The sequence below is a fragment of the Heterocephalus glaber genome, unplaced genomic scaffold (assembly GCF_053883595.1).
Source record: "Heterocephalus glaber isolate CG9 unplaced genomic scaffold, H.glaber_assembly_v1.0 deba00001428, whole genome shotgun sequence".
NCBI lineage: Eukaryota > Metazoa > Chordata > Mammalia > Rodentia > Bathyergidae > Heterocephalus > Heterocephalus glaber.
In genome coordinates, this window is record NW_028258293.1 from 371,892 (window position 1) to 398,636 (window position 26,745).

At 48.8% G+C, this 26,745-nt stretch overlaps 2 protein-coding genes across 4 annotated transcripts in view; both read right to left on the bottom strand.

Annotated features, from left to right (window-relative positions):
* Positions 1 to 16,928, bottom strand: part of Rnh1 (ribonuclease/angiogenin inhibitor 1) — a 31,797-nt gene extending 14,869 nt beyond the window's left edge. Inside the window, exons 1-3 of the mRNA XM_087211194.1 lie at positions 16,881 to 16,928; positions 1,758 to 1,795; positions 1,610 to 1,660 (exon numbers count right to left, since the gene is read on the bottom strand). The gene's annotated coding sequence lies outside the window, so the exon portion shown is untranslated. The remainder of the gene's footprint in view (positions 1 to 1,609; positions 1,661 to 1,757; positions 1,796 to 16,880) is intronic.
* On the bottom strand, positions 210 to 26,745 carry Hras (HRas proto-oncogene, GTPase). Of its 3 annotated transcripts, none has more exons than XR_015451320.1 (7): positions 26,577 to 26,745; positions 25,798 to 25,957; positions 25,462 to 25,640; positions 25,180 to 25,339; positions 24,517 to 24,641; positions 1,610 to 1,660; positions 210 to 1,305 (listed from the first exon to the last, which is right to left on the bottom strand). XR_015451320.1 is itself a non-coding variant. In XM_004851722.4 (6 exons), the coding sequence occupies exons 2-5, from the start codon at positions 25,906 to 25,908 to the stop codon at positions 24,522 to 24,524; spliced, it is 570 nt and encodes a 189-aa protein (XP_004851779.1). In that variant the 5' UTR covers positions 25,909 to 25,957; positions 26,577 to 26,745; the 3' UTR covers positions 24,113 to 24,371; positions 24,517 to 24,521. The 3 variants fall into 3 exon arrangements, 1 of the variants encoding a protein (XP_004851779.1); XR_015451321.1 differs by having other exon boundaries at positions 1,598 to 1,660; XM_004851722.4 differs by lacking the exons at positions 210 to 1,305; positions 1,610 to 1,660 and adding an exon at positions 24,113 to 24,371.

Genomic DNA, 26,745 nt, shown 5'->3' on the forward strand with positions numbered 1-26,745 from the left:
TTGACGATGGTGAATTTTGCAGCAATAAATATGGCTCCCCAGTATGCCTATAGTAGGCTGCCTAATGCCTTCCTGTGTACACCAAGGAGTGGTATCTCTGGGGCCTGGGGCTTATAATAGCTGTTTTTAGTTTTTTGTTATTGGGGTTTTTTTTCAATTGTGAGAATGTAATGTTTTTCATTATAGTTGTGATTATTTTATTTATTGGGGGGGGGGGGTACCGGGGATTGAACTCAGGACCTTGTGCTTGCAAGGCAGGCGGCGGAACCACTGAGCTAAATCTCCAGCCCCTCTGTTTTTAGTTTTTTGTGGAACCTCTGTACTGATTTCCATAGTGGCAGCACAGAGTAAATATATCCCCTTTAAAAGCTGCCTTTTGAGTTGAAATATCATGTCCCTAGAAGAATGCACATAGGGTGAGTGGAGGGCTCACTGAAGGACACAAGGATACACAAACGAGCTGACAGGACATTCCCAGGTTGGCAGCAGCCCTGAAGGGATGAGAAGCTAGAAGAAACTCAATTACATTCTCAATAACTTCTTAAAAATGCAGTCCAATCCCCGGTACCAAAAAAAAAAAAGAAAGAAAGAAAAACAACGCAGTCCACCGTATTAGAGGAAGTCAAGGAACGACCCTGTGCAGATGCTGAGCATCCCTTCATGGCCCACAGTGCCATGCTGAGACACAGCCGTTCTGGGGAAATGCCAAAATAATCTGCTTTTGAAAAAGCTAGAGATGATTTTCTTTTTCACACTTATAGTTTTGCTTTACAAGTAATACAGATTCGTTGTATAACACTTGAAACTATAGATAAAATGCCACAACCTGTAATCCTACAATTGAGAGGATAATGTGATAGCACTGTTGTAGAGAACAGGGAAAGGGGACGTTACCAGAACCTCTGCAGTTAAGTCCTAGTCTCCTGCGAGCCACAGCAGCACAAGGCAAATTACAGAAAAGGTAGAAAAATGAGACTGAGAAGAAGCTGAGCTTTGGGTCTGATCAGTGCTGCTCTGGGGGGCAAAGACGAAAGCCCCCAGCTTACTGCACCTTTTATTCAGTACTCAGTACATCGGGAGAAACAAATGTAACAAATGACTCGCAGAGAGTTCAGTACATCCTGGGTAAACAAGGTGTAACAGTCCAAGATCAAGGAGGAACTGAGTAGATGTTTGTTCTCCCAGGATGTTTGCAGCTCCCAGGATGTTTCCTGTCCTGGAGAATCACAGCATCACCGGATCATTGAGGTCTCAGTTGGGAGCGGAGGACAAAATGGAATTATGTCTTGGAATTCCATAGCTGGGCTGTAGGCAGGAGAACTAGGCCTAATCAAACGGTTTTTCCCCAAAATTATGTAGCATTGCTCCTGACACACTGTGATTGCTATGGTTATTCTTTCTAGACCGGGACCTCTAATATAAATGTAATGTAGGCAACAAATGTGCTGTGTCGAATAACAAGAAACGCTATGAGAAGTGGTGTTTTTAAAAAGCAAGCAGAGGGCTGGGGTGTAGCTCAGTGTTACATCTCCTGCCTAACGTTTGTAAAGCCTGGGTTTGACCCGCAGTATCTACCTTAAAGGGCAGTGAAGTATACCTGTAATCCTACCTGCGCAGGAGGCTGAGGAGGAAGGGTTTCACTTTCCAGGCCAGCAAGACCCTGTGTAAAAAAAAAAAAGAAAAGTGAAACTAATCTTAATGATATACATTGATTTAAGACAATTTATCAAAATAGCATTTTCGGGCCGGGGATTTACCTCAGTGGTTTCCAGCGCAAGGACCGGAGTTCGATCCCCTGTACCAAAAAAAAACAAAACAAAAAACCAAAAAAACCACCATTTTCACATTAATCAGGATTGTTAAAATTAATCAGAATTGGGGCCGGGGATTTAGCTCAGTGGTTCTGTCGCCTGCCTTGCAAGAGGAAGGTCCTGAGTTCAAACCCTGGTACAAAAACATACACAAAATTAAATTAATAAGAATTTCATAATGTTTTCATCCTAAGTCCCCCAAGCCCCATGTGTACTGCCTTTTACCCTCAGCTAAGCTAGTTTCCAGTGCTGAAGGCCACACGTGGCCACCGGACCTCAGAGCCGTGAACTTGTGTGCGCGTGCACGCCTGCACGTACTGCACACGGCAGAAGTGCTTGTGTTTTCGTGTAGGGAATGTAGTAAGTTCTCATAATTTGAGGAAGTAGACATGCATCAGCTAAACAAACAGGCAGGAACCAGAACTGAAGTTAAAGGCGGCCTGTGAATGCATACGGACCTTCTGGGCTTGGGCTCGGCCGCGCCCCCTGCTGACCCCGGTTGGCAGCGCGCGCAGACGACCCTTAGAGAGGAGGAGGGATCGCAGCCACAGCCCTCCTCGTGGGGAACAGGGAGGCCACAAAGACCGCCCGGGAGAACCTCCCAGGTCTTTCAGGCGCCACAGTAAGAGCAGAGAGCCGCGTTCACGGCCTAGCCCCTGCTGAGTCCTACGCGGTGCGTGACAAGGAAAAATGCAAAGAACCACACAAAACCAGACCCGCCCCGACCCGCCCACGTGCGCTTTCATCAAAACCTTAACATCATGGGCCGGGGATTTAGCTCAGTGGCGCTGCGCCTGCCTCGCCGGTGTAAGGTCCTGAGTTCGATCCCCGGTACCAAAAAAAGGAAAAAAAAACAAAACTTTAACATCTTCTCAGATAAGAATGAGATACATTCTAGCCAGGAATGGTGGCACAGGCCTGTAATCCCAGCACTCCGGGGGGGGGGGGGGGGCTGAGGAAGCAGGATCGCCAAGAGTTTGAGGCCAGTCTGGACTGCATAGTGAGACCCTGTCTTAACCAGAAATAAATAAGAATGATATACATTCCAGGAGGAATTTTTAGAAAATGCATACAAGTACAATAAGAAAAGTAAAAATCAACCATACCAGTCAATCAGTAGATTTTGTTTGGGCAGATATGCACCTCAGCCTTATTATTGAATATTTAAAATAACGAGCTCCATGACTTACTTCTGACCTGAAAAGCATGAATGGAGCCCTGAGTAGTCTCTCAGTCCATCCCAGTCCTCCCCAGAGGCCACACTAACCCGCACTTCCTCCTCATCATTCTGCGTTGCCCTTCCGACCTTATGATGTGCATGTGGAATTCAGAAAAATACAGACTTGAGTCCTCTAGTATGAACTATGTAAAACATGTGCCTCTTCCCACAGGTTGCTTGTCCTATTCAATAAAATTTGGGGTGAAATTTCTCCATTTTTTGTCTGTCTGTTTTGCAACAGGGCCTCCTATGTAGTTCAAGCTGGCCTCAAACTCAAGGCAATCATCCTGCCTCAGCCTCCCATGTACTGTCCATGTTGATAGAATATTTATTCTTTTTGACTGCTATATTCTACAGAATAACCATATCAACATTTATTCATTTATGCTCTTGTGGGTCTCATTTTTCCTTTCTACTCGTAATAGCACTGCTACAAATACATTTTTACATTTTTGAACCTGGACACCAGGGGAGGTGCTTTGTGGGCCATGCCATGCACAGTCTCATCCAGTTACCCCAACTGATGTAAAAATTTAGTTTTTCTAAAGCAAGTCATACCCTGGCGTAGTGGCGCACAACTTTAATCCCAGCACTTGGAAGGCTGAGGCAGGAGGAGAATAGCGAGTTCAAGGTCAATTTGTGCTACATAATGATTTCAAGGCAAGCCTGCATTATAAAGCCAGATTGTCTAAAAAAAACCCAAAAAAATCAAATCATAAGATTTTTATAGCTGCATATCTTCACCAATCATGGACAGTCTCAGTCCTAAGAATATAAAATGGGGGGCTAGGGATTTAGCTCAGTGGTTCTGCCACCTGCCTCGAAAGCGCAAGATCCCAAGTTCGATCCCCAGTACCAAAAAATATATATATAAAATGGGGCTATCATGGTTTTCCTTATGATAACCTGCCCTGTTTCTTTCAGGATGCACTTTTATCTTGCTTCTTCCTCTTTTACTCAGTCAAAGCTTGCTCTGCAGAGTCAGTTTCACCCCCATTCTTCACTTTTACTTTTTCAAATAAACTTGCCACTGCTTTAAAAAAAAAAAATGTATATATATAAAATGGGCCAGACATGGTGGCGCATGCTCTCATACCAGCACTCAAGGGGCTGAGGCAGAAGGATCACTGTGAGTTTAAGGCCAGCCTGTGCTATATAACAAGATCAAGGCCAACCTGAGCTACACAGCAAGACCCTGTCTCAAAAAATACATGTATGTAGGGCCAGGGATTCAGCTCAGTCGTTTCGCCGCCTGCTGCGCAAGTGCAAGAACCCGAGTTCAATCCCCTGTACCAAAAAAAAAAATATATATATATATATATATATGTATGTGTGTGTGTGTGTATATATATATATATATATATGTATATAAAATGGTATCTCCTTGTGGTTCTAGTTGGCATTTCACCAGTTGCTAGTAAGACTGCATCTACTGTATGCATGTTTTGACTATTTGTATTTTCCTCAGGTGCCTGTTCACGCTCTGGTTATTATTACTTTTTTTTCTTTTATTGGTACATTTTAGGTATACAATACGTTTACATTTATCACTGGGTGCTTGTACCTGTACATGATGCATCTTAGTCCTTATTTTTTTCCCCATTGCCTGTGCCCGCTTCACTCCCTCCACCCTTCCCTATTTACATAGATTTCATTTCCATTTTTTATCTTTTCTCATGATTTTTCCTTTCCCTTTTTCCCTTTCCCCTTCCCCTCCCACCACCCCTACATCTGTGGACCTTTTCCTATTTCAAATTATCAATTATTCATTTTAATCCTTATTTACACTTTCAGTTTCTCACACCAGAGAAACTATTCGGTATTTACACGTGTGTCCTATTTATTTCACTTAAGAGTATCACCTCAATATGCATCCATTTAGCTATAAATGTCTCTAGCTTCTCATTCTTTATGGCTGAGTAGTACTCCATTTTCTAAAAAAACCCACATCTTTTTTTTTTTTTTTCCACATCTTCTTTATACAGTCTCCAGTTGATGGGCACTTGGGCTGCTTCCAAGCTTTAGCTATTACAAACTGTGCTGCTATGAACATGGGTGCACATATATCACTGTGGTATGATTCTTTTAATTCTTTGGGGAAGATCCCCAGTAGGGGAATAGCTGGGTCAAATGGGACCACTAGCCCCAGTTCTTTGAGGTATCCCCATACTGATTTCCACAGTGGTTACACCAGTCTGCACTCCCACCAGCAATGGAGAAGGGTTCCTTTCTCCCACACCTCCCCCAGCATTTGTTATTGGTTGATTTCATGATAGCAGCCATTCTTTCTGGAGTGAGGTGGAATCTCAGCATTGTTTTCATCTGCATCTCTCGAATGACCAGTGATGTTGAACATTTTTTCATGTATTTATTTGCTGCTTTTACTTCTTTGTCTGAGAAATGTCTGTTCATTTCAGATGCCCATTTTTGAATTGGATCTTTGAATTTGGGGGGTCTGATTTTTTTCAATTCCTTATATATTCTAAATAGTAGACCTTTGTCTGAGGTACAGCTGCTAAAAATTTTTTCCCACATTGTAGGTTCTCTTAGCTCTGTTGGTGGTGCTTATTATTATTATTGATTTTTTTCCAGAAATCCTTTCCTGCTGAGGGCCAGAAGAGATTTTCTTCTAATCTTTTCTTAGGAGTAGGTGTATATTGAACCCAGAGCTTCAGAAATGCTAGGCAAGTACTCTACCACTGAGCTACATCCACACCTCCTCTTCTAATCATTTTTAAAATGTGATTCTTACACAGTCTGGAATTTAACTCACCTAGATTAAAGTTTTGTTTGTTTTGTTTTGTTTGTACTGGGGATTGATTTTTTCTTTTCTTTTTTTGGTACTGGGGATCGAACTCAGGTCCTTGTGCTTTCGAGGCAAATGGCAGAACTACTGAGCTAAATCCCCAGCCCTTGTACTGGGGATTGAACTCAGGACTTTGCACTTGCCAGGTAGGTACAGTGCCACTGAGCTACATCCTTGGCTCTAGATTGAGTTTTGTTTGTTTGTTTGGTTTTGGTACCGGGGAATTGAACTCAGGTCCTTGTGCCTGCGCAGCAGATGGCGAAACCACTGAGCTAAATCCCCGGCCCCCTAGACTGAGTTTTGAACGAATGGCCTGAAGTAGAGATGCAAGATTAATTCCTAAGGCAATCACTAAAATAGTTATACAAAAAGATATTATTGTGGCACATGGTAGGGCACACCTATAATTCCAGCACTCTGGAGGCTGAGGCAGGAGGATTGCCACAAATCTGAGGCCTGCCTGAGCTGCACAGTGCGTTCAAGGCCAGGCTGAACTACATAGAGAGAGCCTGTCTCAGGAAAAAAAAATATTATCAAGCCAGGTGTGGTGGTGCACACCTGTAATCCCAGCACCCTGGAGGCCTAGGCCGGAGGACTACAACAAATTTACAGCCAGCCTGAAATGCATAGTGAAACCCTGTTGCAGAAAATAAAAAGAGGGCTGGAGATTTAGCTCAGTGGTTCCACCACCTGCCTTGCAAGCGCAAAGACCCGAGTTTGATCGCGGGTACCAAAAATAAACAAATAAATAAAATTTTAAAAAAGAAAAGATTTTTTTAAACCCAACTTAAAAAAAACAATTAAAATAGAACACAAAAACAGTTCACATAACGCACGCTGAAGGCCGAAAAGGGTGTGGTGATTCAGCCTGGCATGACCACCGCCATCTTTGGTTATAACTGTCACTATTGCCCCTGAGTGACCCTGGTCCAGTTTCCCAAGAAATCCTAAACAGCACAACCATCAGAGTGTCATGCGGCTTCGCAGCTAAGCCCTGGTCCCAGGAATGTGCCTGGCTTTGATATTAGTTTGAGATAGTCCACATCCATTCTGCTTGGATGGAGTCACTTGTTTTCTTTAAAAACCATGTGTCCACACATCTCCCCTCCTTTGACCCAAGCTGAAGTCGCTGTTCTCCCTGCTGCCAAGCCCAGGCCCAGGCCTGTCAGCACATCAGTCCTTAGTGGACTGCACTCTGTGAGGCCCCACTGTGTCTGCTTCTTTCTTCAGGCAAACAGCACCTTGGGGCCACGTCTCACACCCGTCTCCAGAACAAAGGGGAAACAGGAACTAGGAAAGATGTCAGGAATGAAAACAAACAACAAAATGATAGAACTAAACCCTAATGTATCCGTAATTACACTAAGTGCAAATGGTCCAGGCACATTAATGAAAAGACAGGCAGAATGCTTTGAGTAGCTGCATGTCCACTGGGAATGGTGGCCTGTGGGCCCAGCAACCTGACAGGCTAAGGCTGAAGGATCACTTCAAAGCAGTTGAAACAACACAGCAAGACCATGTCTCAGGAAGATGGCAGAGCAGTTAACAGTAGAGAAATAGCTTGTCCAGAATTTGGTGTCCAATGCCTGGAATATAGCAACGTGACAAAGAGAAAAAGGAGGGAAGTGGGTCCCTGGAAGCAAGCATCACCTTGATCCCCAAAGCAGAGAAAGACCCAACCAAAAAAGAGAACTGTAGCCCAATTTCACAAATGAACATAGATGCAAAAATCCTTAAGATACTGGCAAATAGAATGCAGAAGATCATCAAGAAGATCATATACCCTGACCAAGTGGGACTCATCCCAGGGATGCAGGGATGGTTCAACACATGCAAATCAATCAATGTAATACACTATATCAATAGAGCCAAGGACAAAAACCATACAATCATCTCAAGAAATGCAGAAAAAGCACTTGACAAAATTCAACGTGCATTTATGATTTTAAAAAACCTACAAAACATTGGAATAGAAGGTCTCTACCTCAATCTGATAAAAGCCATCTATGAAAAATCAACAGCCAATATCATACTAAATGGTCAAAAACTGAAATCCTTCACAGTAAAATCAGGAACAAGACAAAGATGTCCACTATCACCACTCCTGTTTAATATAGTTTTGGAAACATTAGCCACAGCAATTAGACAAGAGAAAGAAATAAAAGGAATAAAGACAGCAAATGAAGAAGTCAAATTGTCATTATTTGCAGATGACATGATACTCTATATAGAAGACCCCAAGAACTCCACCAAAAGTCTTCTAGACGAGGGGCCAAGGATTTAGCTCAGTGGTTCCACTGCCTGCCTTGCAAGCACAAGGTCCTGAGTTCGATCCTCACTACCAAAAAAAAAAAGTAGAAAGTCTTCTAGACTTAATAACCAAATTCAGTAAAGTAGCTGGATACAAGGTCAACACACAAAAATCAAGAGCTTTCCTCTAAACGCACAACAGTCTCATTGAGAAATAGGGCAAACAATTCTTTCACAATAGCATCCAAAAAACTGAAATACCTAGGAATCAACCTAACAAAAGAAATCAAAGACCTCTTCCCTGAAAACTATAGCACTCTGAAAAGAGGGATTGAAGATGATATCAGAAAATGAAAAGACATCCCTTGCTCCTGGGTAGGAAGAATCAACATAGTGAAAATGGACATACTTCCAAAATTGCTATATAGATTCAATGCAATCCCAATTGAAATCCCAGCAGCATACTTCACGGACCTTGAAAAAACAATCCAAAAATTCATTTGGAACAAGAAGAGACCCAGAATAGCAAAAGCAACTCTAGGTAACAGAGACAGGGCAGGGGGTATCACAATCCCCAACCTGAAACTATACTACAAAGCTACTGTGATAAAAACAGCATGGTACTGGCAAAGAAACAGACCAGAGGACCAGTGGAACAGATTAGAAGATACAGAAACAAGTCCAGACACACTGAGCCACCTCATCTTCGACAAAGGAGCCAAACACCCTCACTGGAGGAAAGATAGCCTCTTTAATAAATGGTGCTGGAGAAATTGGGTTTCAACTTGCCATAGATTAAAACTAGACCTATATCTCTCAGCATACACTAAACTAAAAGCAAAATGGATTAAAGATCTAAATATTAAAACAGAAATGCTGAACTGGCTGGAACAGAGGTTAGAACTCTTGAAGACACTGGTGTAGGAAAAGATTTTATGAATAAAACCTCAGTTGCTCGTGAACTAGCACAAACAATCAACAAGTGGGATCTCTTCTTATTAAAAAGCTTCTGCACAGTGAGAGAAACAACCAACAGTGTGAAGAGATATCTCACAATGTGGGAAAAAATATTCACCTGCTGTTCCTCAAACAAAGTTCTACGATCTAGAATATATAAAGAACTTAAAAAAATCAGACCTCCCAAATTTAAAGACCCAATCCAAAAATAGGCACCTGAAATGAACAGACATTTCTCAGACAGAGAAGTAGAAATAACAAATAAACACATGAAAAAATGTTCAACATCACTGGTCATTGGAGAGATGCAAATGAAAATGCTGAAATTCCACCTCACCCCAAAAAGAATGGCTGGTATCATGAAATTCACCAATAACAAATGCTGGCGGGGCTGTGGGGCAAGAGGAACCCTGCTCCACTGCTGGTGGGAGTGTAGACTGGTACAACCACTGTGGAAATCAGTATGGAGATACCTCAAAGAACTAGGACTGAGGCCAGGGATTTAGCTCAGTTGTTCCAGTGCGTGCCTCACAAGCACAAGGTACAGAGTTCAATCCCTGGTATCAAAAAAACAAAAAAACAAAAAAGAACTAGGACTGGAAGTCCCATTTGACTCAGCTATTCCCCTGCCGCTGGGTATCTTCCCCAAAGAATTAAAAGAATCATACCACAGCGATATATGTGCACCCATGTTCATAGCAGCACAATTTGTAATAGCTAAAACTGGGAAGCAGCCCAATTGCCCATCAACTGGAGACTGGATAAAGATAACGTGTTTCTTTAATAAAATGGAGTACTACTCAACCATAAATAATGAGAAATTAGAGACATTTATAGATAAATGGATGCACATGGAGGCGATACTCTTAAGTGAAATAAATAGGACACACATGTGTCCTATCTAGTGTGAGAAACTGAAAGCGTAAATAATGATGAAAAGGTATAATAGATAATGTGAAATAGGAAGAAAAGGGGCAAAGGGGAAGAGAAGCGGGAGGGGTAGGGGAAAGGAAAGAAGGGAATGGAATTAATATGAGAAAATGAAAAAATGGAAACAAAATCTTTATAAATAGGGAGGGATGGAGGGGTTGAAGGGAGGGCAGGGGAATGGGGAAAAAAATAAAAACCAAGAGAGATCATGTAAATGTGCAATGATAAATTTCCATATGATAATATGGAAATTTCCAATGATAAATGTCATTATATTGTATACCTAAAATGTACCAATAAAATTAATTTTTAAAAAATAAAATCTACTTTGTCAGATGCAAAAAAACAGAGGAAGAGATGGCAAACAGCGCTTTCTCCCTGAACTCTGCCTCACTTCATGGAAAGGGCGATTCCAACCCATAGATGCACTCTGACTACGGCAATCCGTGAGGCCTCTACAGGGAAACACACCAGTGGAACAGACCAGTGGACATACCGGGCTGCACTGGCTGTCTGTATTTGATGCTATCATTTTTGATGATTACTACTTTAGACAAGGTGACATAGCTGTTCTAATCAGTTGTTCTCCCTGGTGTGCCAAGACTGAGATTGCCTAAGGGTCATCAACAATACTATTGGCCAGAGCCAAAGAACCAGGGGCTAGGCCAAATAGGCAGCAAGTTCTCATCCCCAATAAACTGAAGAGGTAGGACCTTGCAACCGACTCAAAACCCAAAAGCCAGCTACACCTGGAAGATATCTTTGAGAAGCAGTCATTTCCTAAGGGTTGTAAAGACAATAAAGCTACTTTCCATAAGCAATTTACAAGCATCAGCCCAGGAATTAAACTAAAAAACAAAAAAGGGGAAATTAAGAAGACACTTAAGCAAGGTGCAACCTCAAACTTCCAGCTCACCAAAGACAAACCCAGGGGGCAATGAGGTGAAACAATTTGAAACCCACCCACCTGGACTCTTAAGTGGTAACAGTAGAAGTAACAAATCAGATGCATGAGGCTCTAGAAAAAAATCAAACAGAAATCATTTCTCTGGTAACTACAGAGATGGTAACCATAAGGAAAGACATGGTGAATGACTGTAGAGCAGATACAGATTCAAAAAAAAAAAAAGGAAACACTTAGGAAAATGATGGTAACCATGAATGTCCAACATAGGAAAGAAATGGAATCCATGAAATAGATTTAAACAGATATCCAGGAGATTAAAAATTCTGTTGAAAGTATATGCAGCAGAATGACCCAATGTGAGGAGAGAATATCAGATTTAGAAGACAGGACTGTGGTTAGTGATCATGAAAAGAAAGATTTCTTTGGTTCCCTTTTTCTCTCCTCTGATTAATTGCTTGCCTTGCCTGGTGGATTCATTCTGTGGGGGTCCATGGAGTTGTAGTCTGCATTATCTCTTTGTCCTTCAGAACATTTTGGAGTGCCAGTTTGGTGGTCATGAATTTCTTTTTTTTTGGTACCAGGGATCGAACTCAGGACCTTGCACTTGCAAGGCAGGCAGCAGAACCACTGAGCTAAATCCCCGGCCCACAAGATTTCTTAAAAATAGCAAGATACTGGGCCAGGGATGTGTGCTCAGTGACAAGTGCAAGGTCCTGAGTTCGATCCCTGGTACCAAAAAATAAGAAATTCATGACCACCAAACTGGCACTCCAAAATGTTCTGAAGGACAAAGAGACAATGTAGACTACAACTCCATGAACCCCCACAGAATGAATCCATCAGGCAAGGCAAGCAATTAATCAGAGGAGAGAAAATGGGAACCAACAAGAGGAATATAACATGTCAAGGATAGGTCAGTAAATATCAGTTATAACCATCAATGTAAATGGTCTCAATTCACCAATCAAAAGAAACACACTGGCAGAATGGATCAAGAAGCAAGATCTAACAATATGCCACATACAAGAAACACATTTGATTCAGCAAGAATTCACAGGCTGAAAGTCAGAGGATGGAAAACAATACTCCATGTGACAGGAACCCAGAAATAAGCAGAGATGGCTATTCTATTTGCAGACAAAGTGGATTTCATGGCAAGACTGATTGAGAGAGACAAAGGTCACTGCATCCTTTCTAAAGGGAACAATCCAAGAGGAAGAGATATCAATCATAAATATATATGCCCCAAATAACACTACATACAACTATATAAAACAAATATCAACAGACATGAAAAAATCAAATAAGCACTAATACAGTTGTAATGGGGGACCTCAATACCCACTGTCACAAATGGACAGATTAACTAGACAAAGAAATCAACAAATATCAGAACTGAACCAAACTTTTGAACAAATGGACTTAGTACATGTCTACAGAGTGTTCCACCCACAACATCAGAATACACATTCTTCTCAGCTGCACATGGGACGTTCTCCAAAATAGGTCACATACTAGCTCATAGAACATGCTTAAGTAAATGCAAAGGAATTAAAATTATCCCATGCATATTATCAGACCATAGTGGAATGAAATTGGAAATCAATGGCAAAACAAACCACAAGAACTTCATAAACAAATGGAAATTAAATAAAACCCTCTTGAACAACCAATGGGTCACAGATGAAATTAAAGGAGAAATTAGACAGTTTCTACAATTAAACGATAACATACTGGAACTTATGGGATCCAATGAAAGCAGTCCTATGAGGGAAATTTATAGCAGTGAATTCCCATATCAGAAAAACAGAGTGAGCTCAAATAAAAAACTTAATGTTGAACCTCAAGCTTCTAGAAAAAGAAGAGCAAGTCAAACCCAAAGCTCATATGAGGGAGGAAATTATGAAGCTTAGAACAAAAGTAAATACAATAGAGACTAAGAAAACAATACAAAGGGGCCGGAAATTTAGCTCAGTGGTTCCCGTGCCTGCCCTGCAAGCACAAGGTCTCAAGTTCGATCCTTGGTACCAAAAAAAAAAAAAAGGCAGCTAAGAAAACAGTACAAAGAATCAGGAAGTGAAGAGCTGGTTCTTCAAAAGATTAAATAAAATTGGGCCAGGGATTTAGCTCAGTGGTTCTGCCACCTGCCTCAAAAGTGGAAGGACCCGAGTTTGATCCCTGGGACCAAAAATAAATAAATAAATCAAAATAAATAAAATTGGGCCGGGGATTTAGCTCAGTGGTTCCAGCGCCTACCTCGCAAACGCAAGGTCCCGAGTTCAATCCCCAGTACCAAAAAAAAAACAACACACAAAATAAATAAAATTGACAAATCCATTGCCAACTATGTTAGTTACTTTTCTTTTGTGGCTGAGACAAAATATGCAACACCCAAAGTTAAAGGGGAAAAGGTTTATTTGGTTCACAGTTTATAGAGGTTCCAGTCCATAATCAGCTGGCTCTGCGGCAGGGGGACAGGAGGGCAACAGTTCATGGTGGTGGAAGGCAGCAGAAGCAACATCTCCTTGCCCCTTTTATTTTATTCAGACTATATAGGGCAGGTAGCACTCAAGCCCTTAATCCTAGTGCCCTCAGGCCTAGCCCCACAATGAATCAGTCACACACTCTAGATTCAGCCACCTCCAAAATAGCCTATAACCACATGAGGCTTTGAGGGGACATCTAGACACAAACTGTAATCCTAACCTTATCAAAAAAAGGAAAGACAGGGCTGGGGATTCAGCTCAGTGGTTTCACCAGCTGCTGCGCAAGCGCAAGGACCCAAGTTCGATCCCCAGTACCAAAAACAACAAAAAAAGGAAAGACAATGATAAATGTCATTATATTGTATACCCAAAATGTACCGATAAAATTAATTTTAAAAAAAGGAAAGAAAAGACTCAAATCCATGCAATTAGGAATGAAAAGGGTGAAATCACCATCTCATTAATGAATATAGAGTCAAAAATCCTCAATAAGATACTGACAAACAGAATACACCAAATCATCAAGAAGATTATACACCATGTCCGGTAGGATTCATCACAGGGATGCAAGGATGGTTCAATATATGCAAATCAATAAATGCAATACACTGTATCAATAGAGCCAAGGACAAAAACCAGATGATTATCTCAATACATGCAGAAAAAGCATTTGACAAAGTCCAACACCTATTCATGATAAAACCCTACAGAAAATTGGCATAGATGGTCTTTATCTCAATCTTATAAAAGCCATCTATAACCAACCAATAGCCAACATCATACTAAATGAACAAAAACTGAAAGTTTTCACTCTAAAATTAGGAACAAGACAAGGATGCCCACTGTCACTACTCTTTTTTTTTTATACCAGGGATCAAACTCAGGACTTTTTGAGGCAGGTGACAGCACCACTGAGTTAAATCCCCACTGTCACTACTCTTATTCAATGTAGTTCTGGAAACATTAGCCAGAGCAATTAGACAAGAGAAAGAATAAAAGGAATAAGGATAGGAAAGGAAAAAGTTAAATTATTATTTGCAGATGACAGGATACTCTACATGGAAAAGCCCAAAAACTCCACCAAAAGACTACTAGATTCAATAACCAAATTCAGTAGTGTAGCTGGATACAAAGTCAACACTCAAAAATCAATAGCATTCCTGTACAGGAACATCAAACTTACTGAGGGAAATTAGGGAAACAACACCATTCACAATAGTATCCAAAAAAATAAAATACCTAAGACTCAATCTAACAAAATATTGGTTTCACCGCCTGTTGCGCAAGCACAAGGACCTGAGTTCGATCCCTAGTACCAAAAAAAAAAAAAGCAATTCTGGGCAACAAACAAAAGACAGGGAGCACCACAATCCCTGCCTGGAAATTATACTATAGCACTACTGTGATAAAAACAGCATCATACTGGCAAAAAAAAAAAAAAATCAGACCTGAAGATCAATGGAACAGATTAGAAGACACAGAAAGAAATCCAGAGATACTCAGCCACCTTCTCTTTGACAAAGGAGGGGCTGGGGATTTCACTCAGTGGTTCCAGTGCCTGCCTCATAAGCTCAAGGTCCTGAGTTCCATCCCCTGTACCAAAAACAACACAAACAAACAAAAAAGACAAAGGAGTCAAACACCTTCCCTGGAAAAAAGATAGCCTCTTTAATAAATGGTCCTGGAATAACTGGGTTTCCACTTGTTGAAGAGTAAAATTAGACCCATATCTGAAAAGCTGAGGCAGGAGGATTGCCTTGACTTCAAGGCCAGCCCAAACTCATGTACCAAGACCCTGTCTCAAAAAAAAAATTTCGGGCCGGGGATTTAGCTCAGTGGTTCCACCACCTGCCTCGAAAGACAAGGTTCTGAGTTCAATCCCCGGTACCAAAAAAAAAAAAAAAAAATTTAAAGGTCAAAGGGTAATTCTAGCAAAGTCTAACAGGAAATTTAAAAATATTTTGTACTAAACAAAGTGTCAGATTTTATGGAATGCAGATAAGCCAGTACTTAAAGGGAAATTGATAGCATTAAATGTCCACATTACTAAAGAATGATAATGCTTCAGTGAATTAACTAAACCTCCCCCTTAAGAACATAGACAATAGGGCCAGGGATTTAGCTCAGTGGTTCCGCTGCCTGCCTCACAAACGCAAGGTCCCAAGTTTGATCCCCGGTACCAAAAAACAAATTAAAATAAAATAAAATAAAATAACAGAAAAGACAATTTTCTAATATCAGGAAAGAGAGGCTATTACTACAAACCTGGATGACACCAAAATGACAAGGGACACTGCATACAACTGTCCACATGTAAATCAGAGGAGACAGGCCCACACCTCAAAACCCTCAAGTGCCAAAACCCACTCATCACGAAACAGAATTGCAATGATCTGAAGAAACTGAATCTCAGGGCCGGGGATTTAGCTCAGTGGTTTTGCCGCCTGCTGCGCAAGCACAAGGACCCGAGTTTGATCCCCGGTACCAAAAAGAAAAAGAAACTGAATCTGTAGTTACAACCACCTGGAGAAAAACTCCAATCCCATGTGGTTTCCAGGTCATTTCTACCAAATGCTCAGAGGAAAAGTAAAAGCCATTCTACTCTGACTCTAGAAAACAGAAGAGGAGGCGTCCTCCCGGTTCACCTTGTAAGAACTGCGCCAGTCACACCCCACCACCTAGCAGGGTTCAGCCTGGGAATGCACAATGGGGTCAGTAGTTGAACATCTACTTTGGCAATCCATTGACAGAAGCCATCCCCATGACAAGACTCAGCAAAATGGGAACAGGAGACAATTTCCTCAACCTGATAATGGACATCTACAAAAACTTCACAGGAGGGGCAGTGGTTCTGCTGCCTGCCCTGAAACCGCAAGGCCCTGAGTTCAATCCCAGGCACCAAAAAGAAAAACTTCACAGGGTTCCTATCACCCGCGATAGTCAAAGATGTTTGCCTGCTAACATTAGGAACCAGACAGAAGCCAAGCTATTCAGCCCTATTTCAGGAAACCCAGCCACACCAGTAAAAGGGTTGAAGAGGGGAAATAAAACTTTGTTCATAAACAACAGGATAGGGTGAGTGTCACCCATTCTGCGCCCCTCCAACAGCAGGGCACACTGCCCTGCTCCTGGGGACATCCCTGCACAGGTCACCTTGCTGGGCGAGGACCTGAGGGCTTGGGCCACCCCACATCAGGTGGCCCAAGGGAGGAACTGCAGTGTAGACTTTGAGCCTCCTCTGCTGTTTTACCGTGGGGACAAAGCCCCATCCTGGGCGCACCTGACCTCTCCCAAGGCTCCAGAGTCCAAGCTGGACTCTGCCCAACCCAGGTGCTCCAGCCTGTCCCAGGCTTGCCCTGGGCCCATCTTGAACCAGATTTCCCCCCTCAGATACCGCCATAGCTACAAAGGACCCCTCACAGGTGCCAGGAAAGGGGTGGTCCCTCTTACTGGATGTCTAGAAGGTGAAGCTGAGAACCATGGCAAATACCAGGCACAGCCTTGGGAATCTCACCAGGGACAGCTGGCACAGACGAGGCCCGGTCAGAAACTCAGTTCTCCATTGAGCAAGCGCATGGTGGTGAGGGCGGGGCCAGGCGGGGCATAGCCTGTCCTGCAGCCTGGGCGCAGCCCTGCCTGGTGATAGGCCTGAAGCCCTCTCTAGCCATATTTCTCTTGGTAAGAAATTTGTCCCCAAGCCACACCCATGCCTGGAAGGACAGGTACTGGGCTCTACCTGGTCCTGGCGTGAGCACCTAGGTGCATCTCCGTGAGGTTGGAAGCTCAGGATGGGCACAGCAGGACCCAAGAGGTGGCTGTGGAAGGGCAGTCACATGGCCTAGCTCCAGTTCAAGCAGGCTGCACACTAGATGGGACCCACCCAGCCTTGCTCAATGCCTGGGTTTCAGGAAGATGCCTACAAATGCAAGATGAATCAGAACACCAAAAGTCTTCGGAAAGAGAGGACAAACCAAAAACTGGCTGCTTGTAAAGGCTGTGTTAGAGCTAAGCTTCTCCCCAGCCTGGGGAAGGGAACAGAGCCAGACTACTGCATGGGAGATTAAGAAGGGACTGACTGGGCAGGACAGGGATGAAGTTACCTGCAAAGCAGCTGCAAATTGAGGAGGCCGACGACTCCTGGGCAGACTGGCTCATGGAGGAAAACAAAAGCCATCAAGACACAGAGGCAGCCACTGGGTGCGGAAGACCACCAGTGAGGGCCAGGCTGGGACCAGGGCAGAGCCCCATGCCTGGCCCTCGGGCTCCAGGGAAGCAGAAAGCTCCCAGATGATTTGATAAAGCTGTAACCTCCTGGCCCAGATCCACCAGGTACCGACAGAAAGGAGGACCCAGGTGTCATGTCACACATGGCCATAATACAGAATCCTAAGTGTGATCTTCAGGGACCTCACGGTGTTATGACTTGTGTCTAGATGTCCCCTAAAGCCTCATGGGGTCATAGGTGGGGCTTTTCAGAGGTGGCTGGATCTAGCGTGTGTGATGCTGGGATCAGGGGTGTGTGATTACTAAATGAGTCCACTGATCAGTCTGGCATGGTTCTGGGTGTGGATAATGGGAAGGCCCTCCCTGGGTGTGACTGCTACCTGCCCCAAGGGTGTGTAGCCTAGATGGAACATAAGGGACAGAAAATCAACTGCTGCCTTCCCTTCCTGCCTTGCTGCTTTTGCTGCCTCCTGCCTTCCACCTTCCATGCCATGGACGGCTTCTCCTCTGCGATGCCCTCTGCCGTGCCACCCTCCCTTGGAGCCAGCCGATTATAGACTGAAACCTCTACAAACTGTGAGATAAATAAACCCCTCCTCCTTCAACTTTGGGTGTTGTGTATTTTGTCTCAGCCACAGAAAAGAGTCTGGTTTCCAAAGACTCCTCCTGCCCGTGCAAGTGCACTGGCGCCCAAGGCAGCGACACAGGTTACAGCAGCACACTTGAGAGCAGAGAATGGGGGAAAGAAGACTTGGAGACCACAGCAGACTGCTAAAACACTACTCAAGAGAAATGAGTCTCTTACACTAAGAAAAAAACAGCAGCATTTTAAAAAATATCTTTGGGAGCTGTGAGATACAGAAGCTGCTTTTATTAGGACGTCAGAGAAGAAATCGCAGCATCTGCTCTCAAAGCCACATGCAGGCAGGAGTGTGGTTCTAACACAGGTAAGAAAATAAGTCACTGTTACATTGAAAAGAAACAAAATGATTGTCTTTGCAGTATATTCCAGGTAAAAAATTTTTTTGAGTCAGAGTCTTGCTATATAGTTCAGGCTGGCTTCAAATTCGAAGTGACTCTCTTGCCTTGGCTTCCCTGTGCTGGGATGACAGCCTGAACCACCGTTCCTGGCTAGAAAGTCATCATATGCTTAGAAAACTCGAGAGACTGTACATGAACCTTTTCATCAGGATTAGTACATTAACCTGGAAGGGTGGCTTGTTATGAGGCAAGGTCTAGCTTTTCCTCTCTGGAACCAAAACAGCTAGAAACGAGGAACATGAGCCCTGGGAGGCACAAGAGGACCGAAGAGTGGGGCTACCAAAGCGATGGAGCCCCAAGCTCCCCAGCTGCCCTGGCCTTCAGTATCAAAGGACAGGGCTTGGGCTCTGCGGAGGCCACGCCCCGCCCCCCTCCCCACGCTCCCGGCCTCCCTCCGGCCCGCCCACCGTCTCTCAGTGGGACTCAGCACCCCGGCCGCACGGGGGCGCCATCAACCCCTCCTTGTCACCCTGGCCATCTGGGATTCAGGCACAAACTGCCCTTCCGGGCCCGAGGACCCAGAAATGGCCAGGCTGACCCTGGGGCAGGTCTTGGAGAAGCACTGCAGGGGGTGCAAGCGCTGGCCAGGGCACCAGTCATCCCTTCCTCCGGGACAGGCTTTGCTCTGAGAAGGGGACAAAGGGTGAAGGGTGTGGCTGTCCAGGAGGCCGGGGCGGGAGGCCCTGCTGGGGAAGGCCTTGCCCAGGGCCAGGTCAGGCATCCCCTCCCCAGGACTGCTGTGCACAGGCAGTGCCATAGGAGCTGGGCATGGTGCCCCTCTGGCTGCAGAACAAGCCTGAGCGGTTCGTGCAGGGAACCCCCTCTGTGGGCTGCCACGGGGTTCCAAGCAGTGCCTCCTCTGGGCAGTGCATCCCAGCAGACCAGGAACAGTGACTGACATGTGGCAGGGACACGGACCCCTGCATCACCTTTGGAGCCTCTGGGGGTTGGGGGTCCACTGAGAGGAGAGAGAACGTAGTGGTATGCAAGTGTCTCACAGTACCTGGGGGATCTGGAGGGGTGGGGAGCCCCAAGCCTGGCCAGGGGCCTCTCTTAGGCCCATCCCAGAGGCTCCCAAGAATGGTTCCCACAAACAGTGCTGTCTGGTGAAATGTGCTCCCCAAGACCGGGGCTGGCCCTGGGAGGGCCTGCAGAGAGCGCAGCAAGTCATGGGACTCCCAGGCCTCTGTGAATGACCAGAGACCTACAGTGACCTATGGGGTGACTCGGAGCTGGCCTGGGTGTAGCAGGGCCAGGGCCTGAACAGAGCATTCTCCTGACTCGGGGTGGAGGCTGGGTGTGCCTGTGCCTTTAAGAGATGCTGGAGGGAAGGGGAATTCAGGGTGGGAATGTGTCTCACTAGTCTGGCCTTGAACTCAGTACTGACTCCAGCTCAGCAGAACCCAGGCTCTCTCATCAGGGCTGTGTGCAAAAGGGTAGGGATCCCAGCTCCTGGGCCCCTGCACTTGACATCTTTCTTTGGGGCGGCCCCAGACCCTCCGAGGGGGCAGCGCCGCCAGGTGCTCCTCTCAGAAGAAGGATCCTGCAGGTTGGTGCAGCCCGAGAGCCAGGCCAGTGGGAAAGCAAGTCTGGGTCCTTAGGGTGTTGGGGCTCAGGAGCTTAACAGGCCCAAGTTCCAAGCCTGAACCCAGAGCAGGACGCAGGGAAGAGGTTCCAGAGGCGGCTGCCCCCCCTTCCCAGTCAGACCACTCCTTCCAGGGCTCCCACATGGGGCAGCTGGGACCCTTGGCTGGTCTTGAGGGTTCCAGACCTCGACTTGCCCTGAACCTGGCCCACTGACCTCCCGGAGCAGCAGTGGGGCAAGGGCCCACACCCTTCTGCATCTGCCCTCTGCCCTCTGCCCCTGGAGCTCCTTCGGCCTGGACCCTGCTAACACTCAGCAGTCCTGGTGTTCAGTATGAGGAGGGGTGCAGAGGCCACATGGTGCAGGAGGACCTCAGCCCTCTAGGTGACCTTGGTTTTTTGTGGGGGGTTTTAAGATAGGGGATTGAACCCAGTGACCCTCCACCACCCAGCTATGTTTCCAGCCTGTTGTGCATATGTTTATCTTGAGACAGGTTAAGTTGCTCAGAGAGAACTGGAATTTAAGGTCCTCCTGCCTCAGGCTGAGTGCTAGTACAGGCCTGTGCCACATGCCTGGCTGACTTTGGTCCCTTGCAGTTGTCACTACCTGGTGTGAACCAAGTAGCCACTGTCCTGCTGATGGTCCCCAAACAGCTGCTGAGTAACAGCAGCACTGCCTGCAGACAAGCGTACAGCTGCCCAGGGGAACTCCCACAGCCAGGCCAGGTGATGGCCATACTGGCTTGGGGGGGGGGGGACTAAAGCCACCCCACCTTCCTTCCCTCCCACCTTGTCCTGAGCCCCCAGAGGCTCTCTGAAGGTTCCGGGGGACAATCTGAGCCAGATACCTCCTGTCCCCCCAGCACAGGCCCTGTGGATGCCTCTGTCCAGGTGACACTCACCTCCCTGCTGCATCTTCTGACTTGCCTGGTGCCCACCAGGTGGCAGTATCTCCGTCTCCTTGCCTGGCCAAGCCCAGGAGACAGCACACACCCCCAGCCCATCCCTGTCCCACACCTGCTACACAGGCCTGGCCCCTGCTCCATGCAGCCTCCCCCGACCCCCATGGTCCCTCCTCACTGCCTCCAAGGAGGCCTAGAACCAGCACAGGACATTGCAGGGGAGCGAGTCCAGCCAGGCTCAAGTGGCATGCCCTGTCCCCTCCGGCCCTCCCCCCACCCCCCGGCACCTGGAGAGGTCTCCTTGGGACCCAGGGCACCTCCAGGTCCAGACCTCCAGCTGTACCTCCCAGGGACCAGCAGCAGCCAGGTAGTGAGGGAACCCTGGCATCCTCCTGGGGCCTGGCTATGGGCAGGGGAAGGCAAAGGTGTTCTCCCTAACCCTCACCTGGAGAAAGGAGCCCTGTGCTCTGCCCCTTGGGCAGGGTGTGCAGAGGCTGGAATAAGGTTTTCAGGCTGGTCAGGCCCTGGGCACTGCGCTCTCCATCAGGACAGTGGGGGAGGGGCCTTCACCATCCAGGAAGTCCAGGCCCTGGGAACCCTTTCCTGAGACCTGTCCCCATTCCACTGTGCCACCTTGTGAGCAGCTTCAGGCCCACTGGGTGTGCCTTCTTGGGGTCTCCTCCCTGCAGACTGAGCCAGCCCAGACACAAGGGTCCTCCCATGCCTGCTGTCCCTGCAGGTCACCCTGAGGCTCTGAGACAGGAGTTGGCCACGGGTCCCCTGGGTACCTGGGGACACACAGGACAGACCCTGGCCAGCCAAGGATGGTAATCCTACCTCCTGCATGGCCCCTGCTCAGACCAACAGAACCGTTATAAAGAGAGGCTGGGGTCAGGCATGGGCCAGGCAGGGTGCTGGGGGCAATCCTGGACAGAGTTCACACCACAGACACAGGCTGAAGGGCACCACACCTCCTGCATACATCTAGACAGGGGGTGCACACCCTGTGGGAGGGGTTCAGGTGAGAGCCAAGTGCAGGTGCTGACCCTTCCCAGGGCCCCGCCCAATGCCTGCCCAATACACCCTATGTGAGTTCACAGATCACAGGTCCCAGACTGGACCCTGGAGGAGGATGCACTTCTGAGGTGCTCTTGGGCCTCCGTGGTGAAACTCTGAAGGACAGTGTGACCTTTCTGCTGGGGGGCTCCAGCATGAGGTCCTCTCGCAAGTGGGTTGGCCCGGGACCAACAGACCTCCCTGAGCCTCCCATCCTTGGCTCTAAGACACTTCTGGAAAGCAGGCTGGCCGGGCCTCAGGTCAGAGCCACCTCCAACTCCCACAGCCAAGACCCCAGAGAACATCTAGTGAGGTCAGGACAGCAGGCCAGGGGCCAGTAAGGGGACAGACGACAGGGCAGTGAGGTTGAGGGCCTGAACGTCTCATCGCTGGCAGTGGGGCCCCACGACAGGTGTCAGGGGTGACTTTAGGACTGTCTCACCTGAGCCTTCAAGCAGGACAGAGGCTCAGGCCTACCATTCATGGCAAGGGCAAGGCAGGGAGCGCCAAGGCAAAACTCAAGGGCCATCCAGAAGCAGCCGGAGGTGCCCGACAGCCCCAGGACGAGGCCACACACACTCTGCCATGGGCTCCTTGGTGTCAACCCAGTGTGGCTACCCAGGGACAGCAAAGACTCCAGGCCCTGTGTGGGCTCTGTGGAGATGCTGACATTGACTGAGCCAGTGACCCTGCCACCCAGACCCCTGCCAGTACCCCCAGGGTGGAGAACCTTCCTGAGGCCAGCCTGGCCCTCGCTGGCCACTGACCCAGTACCAGCACCTCCTAAGTTGGGAGCACAGTCCTCCCTGAGACAGGGCAATGGCAAAAGGAACCACTGCAGGGCCTATTCTCTGGTGTCCCCAGGCAGACAAGGCCATAGGGCATCTGGTTACTCCAATGGAATTCACTCCCCAATCCCAAAGTCCAGCATTTTCCCTGTCCACCCCAGGCCTTACATCCCAAACCCTGTTACCAGGCCCCTCCCAGCCCACTCAAGACCCAGGGCAGAACCAACAATAGCCCCTAGCATGGTGGCCCCAAGGAGCTAGGGTGGCCCCTGGCCAGCTGCCCCTAAGCCCCAGAAGACATCTTAGCAGCCCTGCATCCAGGAGGACAGAGAACCTGGACACTCCCTACTGGGGGAGGGATGACTGTGGTGCCCCACTGCCCTAGGCATCCAGCAGCACCCTCAAGCTTACGGGACAGAGATGCCCACACCGCATGAGTCCCAAATCCAGAGGGGCCCGCCTGGCCTCAACCCGAGCCCTGAAGAGAAAGGACACGTGGGCTAGGAGGGAGGATCTGGAACACAGAGCACTCTGGCCATGGCCTATCCTGGAGGTGGCCCTCGCCCCCTCAGAGCAGTGGGCCACCTAGTGACCGACCTTCAGTGGCTCTGGTACAACTGCCCACCCCAGACAAAGCAGGACCACCACCACCACCCTCATGGGCACCAGAGCAGGAGGGCTGGGCTCCAGGGCCAAGGGGACAGAGACCTGAGGCCAGGCAGAGCCAGGGTGCTGCTTCCCGAGTCCAGGGACAATGGCCCAGTCCTTCGATCTGTTGTTATCATGATGTTTCAAGGACCCACACACACAGGAAATGGGTCCCCACTTGAGCAAAGAGGCTCCAAGGAGGGGACCAGAACCACAGTGTGTGGACTCTGTTTCCTAAGGCTTCCTCCTCTTGGGGCCTTGCAGCCTCCCCTAGTTATGGAACCATAAATTCCTATTACCACCTGCTTGGTCTTGCAGTGCCCCAGGCTCCCTGCAGGCAATGTGGACACTGTGGACAGGGAGGAAAGCACGACACAGTCCGCGTTGTCCGGCCAGACTCCTGACCAGAGGCCACAGTGAGGCTGACACCCTAGAGCTGAGGTTCCTTGCACCTCAAGTGAGGCCACAGGCAGCACGGCCTCCGACCTCAACCAACACTAGAGTCGAGACCAACAAATAATTTACTGTGAATCAACCTGCACTTGTCAGAGGCTGGAGAAGCTGGGGGCAGAGTCAGGGCTGGGGTGCCAGTGGTGTTTGGGACAGTTCGTGACAGTCTGCAAAGCATCCACGGGAGGGTCTGCAATCACCTCTGTCCACCATCCCTGGGCTGGCTGGGCTCCGGCGGCACTTCCTTCCCTGCTTCCTTCCTTCCTTCCATCTGCACCTCCTCCCTGCATCCGGCACCTCTGTGTCCTGAGCCTGGGCCGGGGCGGAGCACAAAGGACGCCACTGACCATAGGCAGGGGGACCAGCAGGTTCAGGGAGCCTGGGAGCATCAGTGTGAATGTGCAGCTCACTGGCTGGCCAGGGTTGTGGCTCAGGGAGGCAGCCAGGCCCCGCTCACCTGGATCAGGACAGCACACACTTGCAGCTCATACAGCCCGGCCCACTCTCATCTGGTGGGTTCAGCTTCCGCAACTTGTGCTGTCGGATCTCACGCACCAGTGTATAGAAGGCATCTTCTACACCCTGGAAACAAAGGGCCTGCATCAGGAGAACTCCACCTGGGGGACTGGCAGGGAAAGACACTGGGGAACCCTGCCTCGGTAGGGACTCCCCCAAAGGTCAGAGCAGCCCAAGACCCTCCTGGACCACAATCTGGATTGGGGCCTGAACATCTTAACCCAGCTCTGATCTGAACTGTGGCCAGGGTCCCGTAGCGCCACTAAGGGCTCAGGACTAACAGGTACTCAAGGGACTCCTGGGACAGAAAGGGCTGGGGCCTGGGTCACCACTCCGGCCTGGCTCAGGGCAGCTCTTTTGGTGGACCCCCACCTCCCCTGCAGCTGTGTCGGTCCAGGACTGCAGGGCATGAGCCCAGACCTGGGACCTCACCTTCCTCACTGCCCTGCCATCTGGGGAGACTTACAGCATTGGGGCCCATGAGTCAGAGCTGGAGCCAGAGCCAGAGTGGCTGCAGTTTTAATGGAGAGGGGCATGAGCACTGCTCCCTGGCTGGGGTGGGGTGGGGAAGTCCCTGCCAGCTGGGAGGAGGGGAGGGGCTCACCTGCCGGGTCTTGGCGGATGTCTCAATGTAGGGAATGCTGTAACTTCGGGCAAGGTCCTGGGCCTGCCGAGATTCCACAGTGCGCGCAGCCAGGTCACACTTATTCCCCACCAGCACCATGGGCACATCATCTGAGTCCTTTACCCGCTTGATCTGCTCCCTGTGAGAGGGAAGGATGTGAGCCCTGGTGGACAGGCGGTGGCAGGCGTGGTGGCATCCAGAACACACACAGGGAGGTCCTCTGCCCCATGGGCTCTGGGGCCAGCCACACAGGCAGCTCACCTGTATTGATGGATGTCCTCAAAAGACTTGGTGTTATTGATGGCAAACACACAGAGGAAGCCCTCCCCAGTGCGCATGTACTGGTCCCGCATGGCACTATACTCCTCCTGGCCGGCTGTGTCCAGGATGTCCAGCAGGCACGTCTCCCCATCGATGACCACCTGCTTCCGGTATGAGTCCTGTGGAAGAACTCGGCTCAGCAACTCCTCAGGTTGTGAGTTTGCAGGGAAAGGCCCTCTGTGCACTTCCCCTGCCTCTGCAGTGGATGGGGAGGCAGGCTCTTGCCGCCTGCAGGGCTCGGGACACTCCAGGGGCCAGGCCGTGCTCAGGGCTCACCTCTATGGTGGGATCATACTCGTCCACAAAGTGGTTCTGGATCAACTGGATGGTCAGGGCGCTCTTTCCCACACCTCCTGCGCCCACCACTACAAGCTTGTACTCCGTCATGGTTCCTCCAGGGGCCGAGGCTCAGGGCACTGGGGGACTCCTGCCCCACCTGCGAGGAGGACCAGCTCAGGAAAGGGCCACCCTGCAGGGTGGCTGGACGGCCCTGCCAGGATGGCGGCACCTGTGGCACCTCCGGCGGGCAGAGGACCCCGCCACACCCTGTTGCACCTCATGGCCTGTGAGGAAGCGGAGGCGCCTCGAGGCAGGGTGACAGCTGAGCTGCTCCCAACCCAAATTAGAAGTTGCTGGGTAGGCAGAAAGCCTGGGCCGGAGGCGCCCGCGGGCGGAGCCAACCGAACAGGTCCTACCCGCCAGCCGGCGTGTCCCGGCAAGCAGCGCCCCGACAGCCGCCCCTCCGCCGGCGATATCCCGCGAGTGTCCACGGGCGCCGGGTGCACGCGGCGGCGCTGGGCCGACCGGCACCGCAGGAGCGCTCCGCGTAGCAGCGGCCAGGACTGCGGGGGAGTTCGAGCGGCGGGAAGCGAGGCCTGGCCGATATCTGCGCGGCCCAACGACCCCGCCGCGACCCCACCGCGCGACATGGCCGCGGGCCCGTGTCCTCGAGCCCGGGCGGCGCCTGGGCGTGCGGCCACAGGCGGAGCCGCGGGAAGCGCCTCAAGCGCGCAGAGCGCACTCGGCCTGCACAGAGCCCGCCTGCCAGCACTCACCGCTTGCTGGTGCAATTGGCCCCGGGGCCGGGGCCGGGGCCGGGGCCGGGGCCGGGCGGGGGCTCAGGCGGGCGCCAGCTGGGCCCGCGCATGGGCTCCGTCCGCGGGGCGGCGGGTGCGGCTCGGGCTGCAGGCTCCGGACACGGCGGGGACTCGTCCGCCAGCGCTC

What these genes read in the sequence shown, in the direction of transcription:
- Hras (XM_004851722.4), bottom strand. Translation starts at nt 25,908, where the DNA reads ATGACGGAGTACAAGCTTGTAGTGGTGGGCGCAGGAGGTGTGGGAAAG. An exon ending in AGTATGATCCCACCATAGAG is followed by an intron (nt 25,641 to 25,797) that starts GTGAGCCCTGAG and finishes GTTCTTCCACAG; the next exon opens with GACTCATACCGGAAGCAGGT. An exon ending in CATCCGCCAAGACCCGGCAG is followed by an intron (nt 24,642 to 25,179) that starts GTGAGCCCCTCC and finishes CTTTGTTTCCAG; the next exon opens with GGTGTAGAAGATGCCTTCTA.